General features: G+C 43.1%; 1 protein-coding gene across 1 annotated transcript in view; it reads right to left on the reverse strand.

Moving 5' to 3' along the window:
* Nucleotides 1-5,949: 5,949 nt before the first annotated feature.
* Nucleotides 5,950-16,982, reverse strand: part of LOC143300266 (uncharacterized) — a 28,064-nt gene continuing 17,031 nt past the window's right edge. Inside the window, exons 2-3 of the mRNA XM_076613860.1 lie at nucleotides 10,882-11,025; nucleotides 5,950-6,221 (exon numbers count right to left, since the gene is read on the reverse strand). Coding sequence (XP_076469975.1) covers nucleotides 5,950-6,221; nucleotides 10,882-11,025 — 416 coding nt within the window. The remainder of the gene's footprint in view (nucleotides 6,222-10,881; nucleotides 11,026-16,982) is intronic.

Here is a 16,982-nt window from a genome sequence, read left to right on the forward strand (position 1 = left end):
CATGATGTGGTTTGTAAATTGATTTTTGATGTATTTGTGTGCGCTGCAGACTTTTTTTTTCTTTTTTTTTTGTATATAATTATGGTAGTGATGATGATATACGCGCACTCTTTGCGAGTTTTAACCAACACTGAGAAAAACTCGTTGAAATGTCTGTATTTTGGTAAGAAACCAGTTGAAAGTTGTTTAATGTTTATGTTGTTTTTTTGTTTGTTTTGGGTTGGTTTGGTTTTTTTTAATATCACAAATCAGTTTTATTCTATTCTCATTTCTGTACCAATCATTCAAACATCTGAGTTAAGTGAATTTAAAAAAAAAATAAAAAAAACCTTTTTCAACGATGGCAAACAAGACAAAATTACTGTATCGACGAGGCTATTGCAACATTGTGTGCATCCTTTTTTTTTATAATTAACACCAGCTCTCACCAGAAAATAGCAAGGGTTCAGTGTGACAAGAGGCAAATTACCTAAACTGGCGACGACTGTTGAGGATGGGGATAACGTCAATAACATGGACTTCTATTTCAACTTTCCTGCTCAGTGGCACCACTGTTTTCTGTGCTTCCTTTCAATGTGTGTGTCTTGGCGCCAACCAGGCCCGAGAAAACCACACACACACACTCTCTCTCTCTCTCTCTCTCTCTCTCTTAAAGCCCTCCCCAACATTCATAAACCCACACACACCTTTGCAGTGTTTATGAAGAAGTCAGGCGACATTCTAAAAGACGCTTTTGTGAAGTGAAGAACATTGGACTGCGTGGTTCATGTATGCACCAATGACAGTAATTAGCCAGAACATATTTTGATCAGAAACCGACATCCATCACAAACAAACAAACCTTTTTGTACCGTGTACGTAGTTGGGTTACTGAAACACACACATGAATCTATCTTGGTTGCACGTGACAGTGCGTGTCGAAATATTTTACTTTTTTGTTTGTCCGTTTTGTGGTGGTGCTTTAAGTGCTCCTGAAGAGTGGACAGTTTACCATGCACGTATGTTCAGTTGCAACGTACGACGTAAAATCACCACAGCCTACATGTGGTGCAAGTCAGTCTTTCGGGGCTAGCGATCTGTATTCATTGTTAATATGAGACCGGAGATTAGAAAAGAGAGATAAACCACTCGCGGCAGGCCCCTTCTTACTGTCTATAACAGTGCTGAAGCCGTTTTGGGGCACACACGCAGTGCGGAAGGGTGGCGGTAAATCACCCTCTCCTTCCCCACCCAAAGGAAACTGGTCGGTTCGACGGTTCAGCTGCAGTAAAGCGAAAGTTAAGTTACGCCTGGAATTTCGCACGTGTAGTAAGATTCGCTGTATACAATGAAAACCGATTCATTTTTGCTTTGGTTTTTAGCACGTTTGCATCTGCTTGAATGTAAATATAAAAAGAAAATAAAGCAGCTCCCCCCACCATTGCGGTCGACTGGACACACCTTGAGAAAGGAATCGGCACACTCCATCACAGAGGCTTGGAAGGGAACTCCCAGAAAAATAAGGGACGGAAAGGTTTGTATACAGACTGATCCTGGCATGCCGGACGCTGCCGCCAAGAGGACCGCCAGAGGCCTTCTGAAGTATCCCGACGACTGGTTTGTCGTGAGGGATCAGACATACGATAAGTGTTGAGGACACTGTTCTTTTTGGCTACCATGTTTTTGCTTTTTCAAAAAACAAAAACAAAAAAACAAAAAAAAAAGCGAAACAAATTAAATCAACAGAAGACTTTTCCAACTATTATTAGGTTTCCAGAGGACCACCCCACCCACCCCCTCTTTCCCAACTCTCCTCTATCCACCCAATCATCTCGTATCAGCGAAAGAAAGTGATTACATCATTGTCTTGAACATGTCATGTGTATGATGATTACGAACTCAATAATGTCAACTGCGAGGGGAAAAAAGTTGGTTACAGAGTCATGGAGGCTGCGTGTAGATCTTTGTTCATCAGTCTCTTCGAAATCAAAACCAGGCACAAAGCTGATCGTGTTCTCTTCGTTTGGCTGTTTGACATCATTGTCCTCGCATTGAGGTCGCCACGCAACAGAACGTAAACATTATGTGTTTGTACTTGTATCAAACTTTCTTCAAATAATTATGTGAATGCCATCTTGTTACTTAGTCCAGCGCAAGGAAATTATGCCACAACAGAGTGCACAATACAGCGAAGCTTAGCACTGCACAGCAAAACGCATTAGCACAGTGATAGCAAGGCACAGCTTGACACAATCCTGGCCAAATCTCGCCGACTTTCTTCACTGATGACCGACTACGGACGTGCGCCTTGTAGTAAAATGAATGCACCTTTTCTTCAGCCGCGGCGATGGCTGCGAGCATCCGCTTTGTGTATTGTATTGTATTGTATTGTATTGCTCTTTTTGTCACAACAGATTTCTCTGTGTGAAATTCGAGCTGCTCTCCCCAGGGAGAGCGCGTCGCTACACTACAGCGCCACCCTTTTTTTTTTTCTTTTCTTTTTTTGTATATTTTCCTGCGTGCAGTTTTTTTTTGTTTTTGTTTTTTTTTTCCTCTCGAAGTGGATTTTTCTGCAGAATTTAGCCAGGAACAACCCTTTTGTTGCCGTGGGTTCTTTTATGTGCGCTAAGTGCATGCTGCACACGGGACCTCGGTTTATCGTCTCATCCGAATGACTAGCGTCCAGACCACCACTCAAGGTCTAGTGGAGGGGGAGAAAATATCGGCGACTGAGCCGTGATTCGAACCAGCGCGCTCAGATTCTCTCGTTTCCTAGGCGGACGCGTTACCTTAGGCCATCTCTCCACAACAGTCAATGTCACATCCACCACCCCGTTTAAAGGTTCTGATGGTGCCTGTGTATTGCTCTTTTTTGTGACATGTTTCTCTTTTTTTTCCCCAGACTAATAAAGAAACAAACTCTCTTCTACCTCTCTCGACCTAGTTTAGTTATTCAATATGTTATATAAGCATTTGTGGGTCAGTTTGAAATGACTTAACATTGAACACTGTTGAAAGTTTGTTGTTGTTTTTTTTTGTTTTGTTTCGTTTCTATTTCTTGACGAAGATGCGTGGACTGACTATAATAAAACACGGCGCGAGAACAGAGTTTTGTTTTTTCCAAGGACATACACGGCGATTTGTTGTTATTTGCTTTGTAAGTTTGAGCCTCAGAAATAGGATACGCGGCACAGCCGTCGAATCGGGTCGTTTTAGATTTATATATACCCTATGTTTTGTTTTGTTTTAAAATAAAGTTCTCTCTCTCTCTCTCTCGCGCGCGCGCGCGCTCTGTGTGTCTATGTTCTTGAAATAGGTTGTAAGTGCTTGCATGTATGTACTAGTTTGTCAGTGTCAGTTTGCAATGAAACAAGACAGCAATTTCTGGCATATTTCGAGACCGGGTTTCACGTATCTTGCACCTCGGGGAGCGGGTTGAGGAGGGTGGGGAATTTCAACTTCCACTGAAAACCACAGGTCGCCTTGACCTTGACCTTTGATCTCCACCTTTGTTCATGCTAACAAGGTCAGATAAACGATCTGGATCTTGTACTCATTTATAAACCATCATCTGATTCCGATCACTTTATGTCCAGAGCCACCACTGATTGTTCTTAAGGTCTTGATATGATAGATGAAATATTAATATACGATACGAGTTTTGTGCTTGTCATCATATACCATCGCATCAATGACTCTGGTGACATAATTATGTACAGACCCATCATAGAAAGTTCTCAAGGTCAGAACTGATGTATGTACAAAACCACCATTGAACAGGTTCAATACAGTATCTCATCAACTTTTGTGAACTTATTTTGATGAAGTTGGTATTCGTGTAAATTGGTTGTCACAATCAATTGGGGGGGAAAAAATCAAATCATATGAGACTGAGCTTTGTGATTTGTGTGTGTGTGTGTGTGTGTGTGTGTGTGTGTGTGTGTGTGTGTGTGTTCGGTCGTGTGGGGTTTTTGTTTGTTTGTTTTTTGTTTTTGTTTTTTGGTTTTTTTGTTGTTGTTTTTCTTTTTAAATATTTTGATAACTCAAGGCATTACCACGACTTCAATGTTTCCAAGTGACTGTGACCTAAACTGGAAGACGCCACTGATATAATTCAGATCAGCGCTTCTTGCCAGATTTCTTCGGAAGTCAGTCCAAGCGGGGATGTCACACGAGGTCATGAATAGTCAGTTATAGTTAACACCTCACGAACTGGGCCCCATTTGACGGTCAGGGCCACATATCACTGACAATATTTCTATCTCATGAATTGGAAAATAATTATCTTCCATGAACACGATCACCTTGGATTTGGTCATGATGTGTGTGTGTGTGTGTGTGTGTGTGTGTGTGTGTGTGTGTTTTTCTGTTTGTTGTCGTTTGCTTCAGTGATATTTTTATCACGTCTTGGTGACTTTTTTTTTTGGGGGGGGGGGGGGGGGGGGGGGGGGGGGGGGGATTCTTATATTCCACCATAGTTAAACATTGTCAATGGTGATGTTTTCTGTTACTCATTGTAATGTTATCTATGCTCGGTGTACGATTGAACTGTTGATTTTTTTTTCATTGTAGTCATCAAACATTAAAATTTAAAAAAAATTTTAAAAAGTTAAATCTTCTGTCTTGCGTTTGGTCGGAAGTTTTGTTGATTTGGCGTGATTTTGAAAAATGAGGCACAGAGAGAGAGGGAGAGAGAGAGAGAGAGAGAGAGTTTGATATTTATTTTTCAATGCGCAAGTACCTTCTTAAAACTACTGTCTCTCTCTCCTGCCCCTCCCCCCCTCCCCCCCCCTTTAAACGTCAACACATAATTACCCCTCCCCATGAGCACCACACAATCTCTCTCTCTCTCTCTCGGTGAAATCTGTTATGTTGAATACCTTTCGCCAACTGCTTAAAAACCGTCCCCCCAAACTCCCGATATATGTATATGTGCCCATGGCCGAAAAGCATTAAACACTCTCTCTCTCTCTCTCTCTCTCTCCCTCCCTCCCTCCCTCCCTCCTAGTAGGCAATGTAGCCAGTGGTTTGGCCCCTTTCTTTGATTGAATAAACCACAATGGCCGAAAGCATCTCTGTTTTTATAAAGAAAATTTAAAACAAGCTTAAACGAGGTCAGAATAGCATTAAATATGTTCAGTGACTTGAGTGATAAGTAACTCTAGGGAGAGCTGGACAGTACAAGGTCTTCAGAGAAGAAGCCCCCCCTCAGTCCAGTGTTTCGGCCCCTTAACTCCTTACACTCTAAGGGGGCCGAGCCGCACCCTGGTCATGACTCCTGGATGCCCTTGTATTGCCGCCTTTTCTTTTCGTTTTTTCCCCCTGGTCCTCAGCAGGTTCGAACCCGCGCCTCTAGGGTGGTCGCCACTTCAGAACTGAGTCACCTTTTCTGGCAGACGTTTTAACCACTGTCTTGTACTCCCTCAATGGGCGACGGAAGGACACAACTTGCAGAAGGAAAAAACCAAACAAAAAAACAACAAAAAACAAAACAAAACAAAAACAAACAAAAAAACACCAGCGCAGGCTTGAGATTGTGTACACCTACCTTTTCTTTCCACCGTGCTCAAACGTGACTCCCCAAAATTGACTGATTCAGATTTTCTGTTGTTTCAATTTACACCTGAAGCTCCAAACATAAACTACCCATCCAAGCAATGTCTATTGTTTACAGACAAACCAACCTTTAGTCCCACATTCTGATTTTGGATTCCGTGTGGGAGAAGCAATTTTACCCCATAAAATGTAAAGATCAAATGACAAGTAAAGGGCCGAGGTGGGGCTGTTCAATCCGTAAATTTTGTTGAATGATTACTTTCCTGTGTTTGTTTTTTTTCTTTGACAATTCGTTTCAATAAACATCAAAACCCAGTCCAATGGACTGCCAATATTCAACAAAGCAAAAATTAAATTCTCAAATGAATCCAACTGCTCAACACTTACAGGATTTCAGGCGCGAGTAAGACATCCTCACGAACCCAGCACCACCACCACCTCCTCAAAGCCAGCAGTGCTGGCTGCTGCTTCTGCTGCTGCTGCTTCCCCTCCGACATTTTCTTCCACGTCACTCTGCACGTGGGGAGGGTCACGTGGTTTCCGGTTGTGCAGGGCCACCAGAACGCCCCCTGTGGTGGCCAGCAAGGACGACAACAGGGTAAGGAAGAAGGCGTAGCCGTAGGACGAGCGCCACTTCTTGGGCTCGTTGGCCACGTAGTTAATGATGCCTATGAAGATGAAGAACCCTGGAAGACAAGGAGATTTGAGTTGGTTGGTTGGTTGGTTGGTTGGTTGGTTGGTTTGACATTTTGTTGTTGCTGTTACTAGTTCAGCCGACCGCACAGGGTCATTCATATCAGTATCAGTATCAGTAGCTCAAGGAGGCGTCACTGCGTTCGGACAAATCCATATACGCTACAACACATCTGCCAAGCAGATGCCTGACCAGCAGCGTAACCCAACGCGCTTAATCAGACCTTGGGAAAAAGAATTAAATGAATAATAAAAATTAAAAATAAATAAATAAATAATTTTTAAAAATAGCAAAAAGATTTTTTTAATAAAAAAAGGAAGATAAATAGATACATAAAAATACTACTACCACTAATAATAATAATAATATTCAGAAGGCGCAAAATCTTGACGACGTCAACTCTAAGCGCAAGAAAAAGACAACAATGATGATAAATAAGCAATTAAATGTAAAACATGCAGACACACATTCACACACACACACACACACACACACACACACACACACACACACACACACACACACACACACATCAGATTCATATCAGGACTGTCCAACTCAATAAAAAAAAAATTTAAAAAAACAACTTCAACTCCTGTTGAACATAAACAGAAAAGGTGGTGGTTGTTTGTTGTTTTTTTGACATCTCAACCAAAAAGCTTAATACAGGTAAGACCAGGGTGTGCTGAGGATGTGAGCCTTTCACGTTTGATTAATCCTCAGATTACAAAAATGTAAAAAGGGACCGGAAACACACCAAAGCCACATGAAAAAAAAAAATCAAAACGCCATACAGGCAAACAACACTGCATAACGGAGTGGAGTGATGGCCAAGAGCTGACGCGTCCGCCTAGGAAGCGAAAGAATCTGAGCGCGCTGGTTCGAATCACAGCTCAGCCCCCGATATTTTCTCCCCCTCCACTAGACCTTGAGTGGTGGTCTGGATGCTAGTCATTCGGATGAGACGATAAACCGAGGTCCCGTGTGCTAGCATGCACTTAGCGCACGTAAAAGAACCCACGGCAACAAAAGGGTTGTTCCTGGCAAAATTCTGTAGAAAAATCCACTTCGATAGGAAAAACAAATAAAACTGCACGCAGGAAAAAAATATATAAAAACAGGGGGGGCGGCGCTGTAGTGGGGGGCGGGGGGGGGGGGGGGGGGCAGGCTTCTGGATGGGTGCTCCGTTCATTTGAAAGGTATAACGAGAAAAAAGGAATGAATGAATGAATGAATGAATGACATCTAAGAAAGTCGAAGAAGACTGGAATATAGAGGAGCCAAGTCAGGACAACTGGTGGGTGGGTTGGTAAGTTCTTGTGTGCATTGCCGCGTAGGTCGGTTGATCTGAAAGAAAATAATGAAGATAAAAGCTGGGGAAATGAATTAAAAGACAAAGTCAGATCAGAAACAAAAGGAAGTGAGGGGTAGCCGACGATGCTGAGAAAGAGATAATGAACGATCGAAAGAAAGAATAGAACGATGGCAAACATGGACATTACGACACAGATGAAGAAAAGAAAAATGGACAAAAAAAGTCATTTAACCATGAAGAAAGAGAGAACGGGGGGAGTGGGGGGGGGAGGGGGGGGGGCCACACACAGAGAGAAAGGGAAACAGAGAAAGACGGAGAATGAATGAAAAGAACAGAAGTGAATCAGAATCGTGGTGGACAAGGCATGACAGAACAGAAGAGAATCAGAATCGTGGTGGACAAGGCATGACAGAACAGAACAGAAGAGAATCAGAATCGTGGTGGACAAGGCATGACAGAACAGAACAGAAGAGAATCAGAATCGTGGTGGACAAGGCATGACAGAACAGAACAGAAGAGAATCAGAATCGTGGCGGACAAGGCATGACAGAACAGAACAGAAGAGAATCAGAATCGTGGTGGACAAGGCATGACAGAACAGAAGAGAATCAGAATCGTGGTGGACAAGGCATGACAGAACAGAACAGAATCAGAATCGTGGTGGACAAGGCATGACAGAACAGAACAGAATCAGAATCGTGGTGGACAAGGCATGACAGAACAGAACAGAATCAGAATCGTGGTGGACAAGGCATGACAGAACAGAACAGAACAGAATCAGAATCGTGGTGGACAAGGCATGACAGAACAGAACAGAATCAGAATCGTGGTGGACAAGGCATGACAGAACAGAACAGAATCAGAATCGTGGTGGACAAGGCATGACAGAACAGAACAGAACAGAATCAGAATCGTGGTGGACAAGGCATGACAGAACAGAACAGAAGAGAATCAGAATCGTGGTGGACAAGGCATGACAGAACAGAACAGAAGAGAATCAGAATCGTGGCGGACAAGGCATGACAGAACAGAACAGAAGAGAATCAGAATCGTGGTGGACAAGGCATGACAGAACAGAACAGAATCAGAATCGTGGTGGACAAGGCATGACAGAACAGAACAGAATCAGAATCGTGGTGGACAAGGCATGACAGAACAGAACAGAATCAGAATCGTGGTGGACAAGGCATGACAGAACAGAACAGAATCAGAATCGTGGTGGACAAGGCATGACAGAACAGAACAGAACAGAATCAGAATCGTGGTGGACAAGGCATGACAGAACAGAACAGAATCAGAATCGTGGTGGACAAGGCATGACAGAACAGAACAGAATCAGAATCGTGGTGGACAAGGCATGACAGAACAGAACAGAATCAGAATCGTGGTGGACAAGGCATGACAGAACAGAACAGAATCAGAATCGTGGTGGACAAGGCATGACAGAACAGAACAGAATCAGAATCGTGGTGGACAAGGCATGACAGAACAGAACAGAACAGAATCAGAATCGTGGTGGACAAGGCATGACAGAACAGAACAGAAGAGAACAGAGCAAAGGAAAAATAACTTTTTTTAATCCTGACAGCTCGCGCAGAATTTAAACGTCAGATCGATTATCCATCTCACGGAATATTTATGATTTTACTGACCAAATCAGTGTGCGTGGTTCATTCAAAGATATACTTTCCAATGAAAGAAAAGGGATGGAAAAACGTGCGCGCAGGGTTTCTGGTTTGGGTTCTTCCACTGCTGATTATGTATCCCAAGTAAGCGGAGTGAGGACCAGTTCCTAGCTTCTGTGCCTGGAGATTTATATCAACAGTAATGGTAGTGTTGTGGTTGGCCATCAGCTTCTCTATGCTGTATCTTTTATGTTTCATCTTTAAAACAAACAAACTTGACAAGTTCTTGCTCACTTTCCGCCAGGCCATCATTGTCATCTGCGAAGCGAAGTGTGTCAGTCAGGATGCGTTCAAGGATGTCTTGATCAGTGTGGCAGACAGAAAGAAGCCTGGACGGAATCCATCCGAAATATTGGGCCACTTTCTAATAGCACCCTCTGTGAGTACAGCACTGAGCGCTTTGGAGTATGTTTTAGGTGGCGTCGACAAGTTCTCTGCTGCCTGTGACAATTTTGGCCTCACAATCAGCACAAAGACGACTGAGGTGATGCACCAGCCACCTCCAGGAAAGCCTTACGTTGAACCAAACATCTTCATCAACGGGCAACGACTGAACGCGGTGGACACGTTCACATACCTGGGCAGTACACTCTCTCGCACAGTTGTCATCGACGAGGTGAATGCCAGACTCGCCAAAGCCAGCACTGCCTTCGGCAGACCCCATAAGAACGTTGGAACAAGAGAGGCATCACCCTGGAGACGAAGCTCAAAGTATACAAGGCCATAGTACTCACCACACTGCTCTATGGATGTGAATCATGGACGGTCTACAAACGCCACGCCAGAAAGCTGAGCCACTTCCACACCACCAGCCTCAGAATACTTCTCGGCATAAAGTGGCAAGAGAAGATCCCTGACACAGAGGTGCCCACTCGTGCAAACTTGTCCAGCATCAACACCATCTTGATGCAGGCCCAGCTGCGCTGGGCCGGCCATGTAGTTCGCATGCCAGACCACCGGTTCCCCAAGAAACTGCTATACGGCGAACTCCAACATGGCAAGCGCTCCCATGGAGGCCAAAAGAAGCGCTTCAAAGACACTCTGAAAGCTTCTCTGAAGGCCTTCACATCAGCCACGACACGTGGGAGCTGAATTCCATGGACAGACCAAAGTGGCGTTCAGCTGTCCACAAAGGCGCCAAATTCTGTGAGGCCAACAGAATCGCTGCAGCAGAGCAACGCAGACAGGCCAGGAAAAGCAGTGCCAGCAAGTCCCCGACAGCCGCCACCATCCCCTGTCCACACTGCATCAGAACCTTCCGGGCGCGGATTGGCCTGACCAGTCATCTGCGCACCCACGGAGCCCAACCCACCCACCCCCAGGATGACTAGATGGTCCTCGTCAATCCCGACGGACGAACCACACAGGTGGCATTCATAATTTCTTTTCCCGATTTTATCTTTTTCAATGTGGTCCATAGTGCTTCCTGCCATACTCAGTCAAACGGGTTCTTGAAGTCTATGAAAGGTCAGCGGAAAGAGATGGGAGATGAGGTTCGTAAATGGAGTCCTGCGTGCGTTGAACAAGAACAGATAACGTCACGACACAACACGGTGGTATCAACAGATTTCTAAGCACACAACCCCTTCAACAGCTCATTAATTAAAACACCGAAGTTATCCAATGAAAGTAAATGAATAAAAATTGTTCACCTCCATATACCCCAAATCCCTCCACCACCTTGAGTCGTCTCTCTGTGGCCGTCGTACTGCAGTTTAAGACGACGATAAAGACGGAAGAGACGAATAACGCGACGACACCCAACGAAATGATCACGTGACTCCACATCTCGAAACCTGCAAACCCGACATTATATGTATACACATACATGCATACACACATGTACATATATGTATGTGTGTATATACATATATATGTATGTATGTGTATATATATATATATATATATATATATATATATATATATATATATATATATGTGTGTGTGTGTGTGTGTGTGTAGAAAGAAATGACTAATATGAGCATTAACGAGATTTTTTTAACACTCCCCCACTTCTACCCCTTACCACCAACACACACATTTTTGACTCACTTGTGTAAGCAAAGTGAGTCTATTTTAACCCGGTGTTCGGTTGTACGTGCGTGTGTGTGCGTGTGCGTGTGTGTGTGTGTGTATCTGTGGTAAACTTTAACATTGCCATTTTCTCTGCAAATACTTTGTCAGTTGACACCAAATTTGGCACAAAAATGGGAAAAATTCAGTTCTGTCCAGTCATCTTGTTTAAAACAATGTTGCACCTCTGGGATGTGCACACACACAAAAAAATAAAAGAAGCCAAATTATATGCAAACTGAATTTACTGGGGTTTTGTTGTTGTTTTTTCTAAACGTGGCATTTTGATCTGATATTCTGACACAACAACAAGAGCAGTCATTTTTATCAATTTTGTTCAACAGGAACTTCTTTTGCTAAGCATGGACTTATTTTCTGGTGCATGTCTTTGCTGCTCATAGTGAAAAAGGGAAATTAATCTGTAATTAATGCTTGGGGGGTTAATTTCCTTTAAACTGATCTTTCTCATCTTAAACATTACATTCTGAAATTATACTCAATACATAAAAAGCTTGTGTGTTTTACTCTGTGTACAGGGCTTTCACTATGTTCATTCGCCCAAGTGGCCTTTTTCGGAAAATACTAAAATCAATACTACGAGTGGACTTTATAGATCTATTGGCTGAGCCCTGAAGGTCATGGGCAAAAATCAATTGCGTACACATATTTATACATATTCAAAGTGCGTGCTCATATTCCTCGCGAACGCGAAGGTCGCCATTTTGTTTCAAGTTGTTGACCTGCCCGTTCAATCCTATATTAAATCGACAATACACGATCACATGTGATGGAAAGTTGGAGAAGGAGACCGTTAAATATTTATTCAGAGAAAGATTTCTGAACGCCTCATCACTTTCTGGATTATGCCCTAAACTGCCATAAAAATAACAAAATCAGTCGGAATTCACAGTTAAAAATAACCATGCGAGTTAATACCCTTGATGAAACGTAAACATTCCCAGTCTTGACTTTTCTCAAAATGAAGTCCTTTTCACTTTATACTACGTTTAGAAGTACTTGTACTTGGCTCTACATGTTATTAGTTTAACAAAATACTCAATTTTCATATCAATTTTAAAACTATAAAACTAGAATGAACATAAAAGAGAAATTCAATCGATCGTGTGGTACATTCCCGGCGGGTGTAACTGAATTTGTACATTAATCTAGATCCTGAGAAAACGGTTAAATGTTGCAGTGTGATTGCGGCGATAGCCACGTCTACTTTACCGCGGACTTAAAAAGAATTTTTAATTGCCCTTAAAGATTTTTTGAATGCCCAAGATACACCAGAATAATGATTTAAACAGCATTCTCACTGCGAATACCCCAATCGATTTATCGCCCTTTAAAATATGTTTAAATGTTAACTTTTTGAACGTCAGTTAAGGAGCCACGATAGTGTATTGGGTAAGACAATTTCTTCTCACCCGAACACGCGGGGTTCGATTCTGCCGCCAGGACTTTTTTTTTTTTTTAACCGGAAACTTTATACTAACAAATACAGAACACATTTTAATGATTAGATTTTTTTAAAGTGTACAACAAGTGAGTCTTGAAGGCCTTGCAAATCTTTCTCTTTCGTTTTAGACCCTTTTTTTTTTCATCTGCTGATCTGTCTCTTTATCTAGATTACGTTCGTGTTCCTTTTTGAGTTCCGGAACCTTTGGACTTTTTCGTTTTGTTTTTCTACGTAATTCTTACTTCTGTTTGTCCTTTTTCTGCCTTGCCTTGAGTGGTTGACGTCACAATAGTCCGCGTGAATTGCGTACGTGTCGTTGTAACTGCAATCGGAGATTAGAAAAGAGAGATAAACCACTTGCAGAAATTGCTGAAGCCAGGCAGCCTGCGCCGCGGCACGCATTCATTATTCATAAGCTGCCTTTGCCCCGCCCAAACGAAAGGAAAGCGTCAGTGGAACGCAGTCTCCTGAGTGATTTTATAATTTGGATTACACCTTTTTTCCCTTTTCTGTTTGCTTCATCCCACGCAGATGTCAAACTCAATTTTGTTGTGAATAACATTCCTAAATATTTATATGTATTGGTTACTTTTATTCCCCTATCACCACAGCACCATTTTTCATGAGTCGAAAGATGACCTCCATTGCGGAAAACTATAATATTGGTCTTAACGAGATTCACTGTTTGTTGTAGTCTGTCTGTTTCTTGCTTAAGGGCATTTAAGTGATTTTGTAACCCTATGGGTGTGTCAGACAAGAGAACAACATCATCAGCAAATAGCATTAAGAGCAAATCTGTTGCGCCAGGTATCATTTGTATTCCATGTCTCCCCTTCTTTGATAACTCCACTGCCAATTCACCAATGAAAAAGGAAAACAGCTGTGTGCTTGGCATACAACCTTGTTTAACCCCTCTTGGACACTGAAAAAAGTCTGAATAAATACCTTTGTCATGAACACATACAAGTACAGAATCGTAGATGCTTTTAACAGCCATGTAAAACTCCCGAGACAGAGAGACAGAGACAGAGACTTCGAGAGAGAGATAGAGCACAATACAACGGTCTGCTCGGGCAACATGAAGCGTTCGTATATATATGAATTATATATATGATTATGTACATATAGATAGATTTAGATTTACATACTGATAGATCTATATGAAATTATGTATGTATGTTTCATGTATGTATGTATAGACAGATGTTAGAAGAGAGACAGAGCTGAATATGTGTTTTATGTTTTGATTTTTTTTGTTTTTTGTTTTTTTGTTGTTTTTTTTTAAGAAATGGTGATGTAAACCAGAAAGTGTGAAGAAAAAGTAGCGTTACGAAAACGCAGTTCAATAATTTATAACTGTCTCTCTCATGTGCAACATTGCGCTGGGGGGAGGTGGGGGCGGGGGTGGGGGTAGTTGGTGGTGGGGGCAGCTGCTTTATTTTCTTTTTATATTATCTACATTCAAGCAGATGCAAACATGCTAAAAACCAAAGCAAAAATGAATCGGTTTTCATTGAATACAGCGAATCTTACTACACGTGCGAAATTCCAGGCGTAACTTAACTTTCGCTTTACTGCTGCGGAACCGTCGAACCGACCAGTTTCCTTCGGGTGGGGAAGGAGAGGGTGATTTACCGCCACCCTTCCGCACTGCGTGTGTGCCCCAAAACGGCTTCAGCACTGTTATAGACAGTAAGAAGGGGCCTGCCGCGAGTGGTTTATCTCTCTTTTCTAATCTCCGCTGCAATTTGGGTGTGATTGGGTTCGTCCCAAAAAAAGATTTGAATCCAAAATCCGTTTATGCTTTACAATTTTTTGAAAGCAGGCAGGAGAGTGTGGTTTGAAATTGGGGAAATTCAACACACAAACACACACACACATACACACACACAAAGGGAAAGATTAGTACAATATGATCTAACCACAATATTTTCTGTTTTTGTCACCAATTTCATTGTTTTATTTGTTGTTTGCATTTCAGTTTTTGGTGAATAATACCAGTGTTATTACTCATCTATACTCCAACAGGGGTCAAAGGATTAAAACATTCTTGATTCGTATCTTTAATCATTTCATGAGTTCATTTGCTTATATATCTATTCACCTCGGTTTGGCGTGGGGGTGGGGGGGTAACATACTGTTGTCAGGTTAAGGTCATATGTAGGTGTCGAAGGACTCTGCCTCCAATAATCCGGCCCAGGAGTGATGGTGTCAGGGCTGTTGTCGAGATCTAACAATTACTGCCTGTCTCTGTGGTACGTCATCCCATCCGTAACCTCTGGGAGGGTCCTCGTCAGCAGACAGGTGAGTCCGACTGTTCAAATCTTTGTGTGTGTGTGTGTGTGTGTGTGTGTGTGTGTGTCTTTCTGTCTTACAATATGTAATCCGTGTCTCTCCAGTGTTACACATGAACTAGCAAAACACTGTGTCTGTATTAATGATGAAGAGCGAGGAGGATGGCGATGATGATATGATGATGATGACTATGCTGCTATGGGGGTCCATTTAGGTTTTGGGGCCTCGTAACAAGGCTGTACTCTACGCTTCCTGTCATAATGGTATCCCGCCGTCAACGCCGAATTTTGTACGGCACTTAAAGCTTGGACCCGGGACCAGGCTGCTTCCAATTCAGTAGTTGGGCAACCATCCCCAACCTGACGGGTCCCCGGGTGGCGGATAGGGGGAACGGCCCTCAGATATGGGGGTTAGCTGCGATGTAAGTCGGGCTTGCCTGGCCGAATAAGCAGTCCCGGACCAACTGGCGATGTTCCTACCAGGACGGGGTTGGTCAACAGGTGGCACTATTGTCCTCACTGAAATATTCCATGTGTCCTATGACAGGTTCATCATGCGGTCAAGAGGCGCGTTATAACCTCTAGCCCCGGGGTGGGACCATCGGAGAAACAATCGCCCCTGTGCTCACAGGGCAGGACGTGTGGGCCATGAACTAAGGTGAGGCACCCCGAAAGAAAACTCCAGCTGAAGACGGCGGTATCCGGCCACTGGCGCAATTAAAACCACGATACCACGCATCCACGCTTCCATGATGATGCAGTCCACAGAATCTCGATGTGGCGCTCGACCTTCGGAGACCCGCCGGGGAGGCCGGGAGTTGGGCCCAATGCCTCAAAGGGGCCCACCCCAAGCAACCGGTGGTTGGACAAAGAAATTCCGCATGCCCATGCGACGAAGAAGGAGACCTCATCCTCCTGCTGGGGCCAAGCAAACAGTACCACCCAGAACACTCAACATTCTCCAGTGAAGTGCAGAAGGGGTGCATAAGAAGAAACTTGGCCTGGCAGAAAGGATGCACCAAGAAAATACTGACATTGCATGAGTCCAAGACACACATTTGACCGTAAACCATCGCTTTCAAGTGAGGGGTTACGAGACCATCAGGTTGGACCGTGAGGAAAGAAACAAAGGAGGGGTGCTTGTCTTGGTGCGGAATTCCATCGCTGCACAAGAACTCAAGATCAACACCAATCAACAGGCAGAGATCCAAGGGGTTGATATAGTCTTTAAAGAACACAACATCAGGATCTACAATGTCTATTGCCCTCAAGATCGTGATCTTTCCTTCACATACATGAACATCCCCGACAACAACTGTGGGGTGGTGGGAGATTTCAACAGTCACTCAGAGAGATGGAACTATGAGGAGACTGACAGGAGAGGCGAAGAAGCTGAGGATTGGGAGATTGACACACTTCTTCACCAAAGCCACACCAAAAATGAAGAAGTGACTTTGCAAAATAAGCACAGGTTGAGACTGATAACGTAAAAGATACTCAAACATTCCCCACGAAACGATACGAAAAAAAGAAGACGATAATGACAAAAGATGAGAAAAAAATTGTAAAGAATTTTTTTGTTCTTTAATTAAAAACAAACGAAAGGCATCGTATTTATTTGGACCCAACCCTTTTCTAAAACATAAAATCTATTCAGTTATGACAGAGACTATCATAGGGAAATACAGGCCTGCAAAACTCTCCAGATATGTAAAGGTTCACAGTCAGAGCATTTTGGTTCTACAAAACGCCCGTGCGAGAAAGGCTGACCATAAGCCCCACACCTACAGGCTTCGTCAGGGCATAGAGATCGTTACGGCTCAGAGCTGACACACCTGGTGCATGTTATGACTGTGTGGAAGCAGTCTTTAAGAGCTTTGTTTCGAACATTATGGATTTCGTATAATTATTTTTGTTTTCCACC

The sequence above is a fragment of the Babylonia areolata genome, chromosome 26, assembly GCF_041734735.1.
Source record: "Babylonia areolata isolate BAREFJ2019XMU chromosome 26, ASM4173473v1, whole genome shotgun sequence".
In the NCBI taxonomy this organism is placed as follows: domain Eukaryota; kingdom Metazoa; phylum Mollusca; class Gastropoda; order Neogastropoda; family Buccinidae; genus Babylonia; species Babylonia areolata.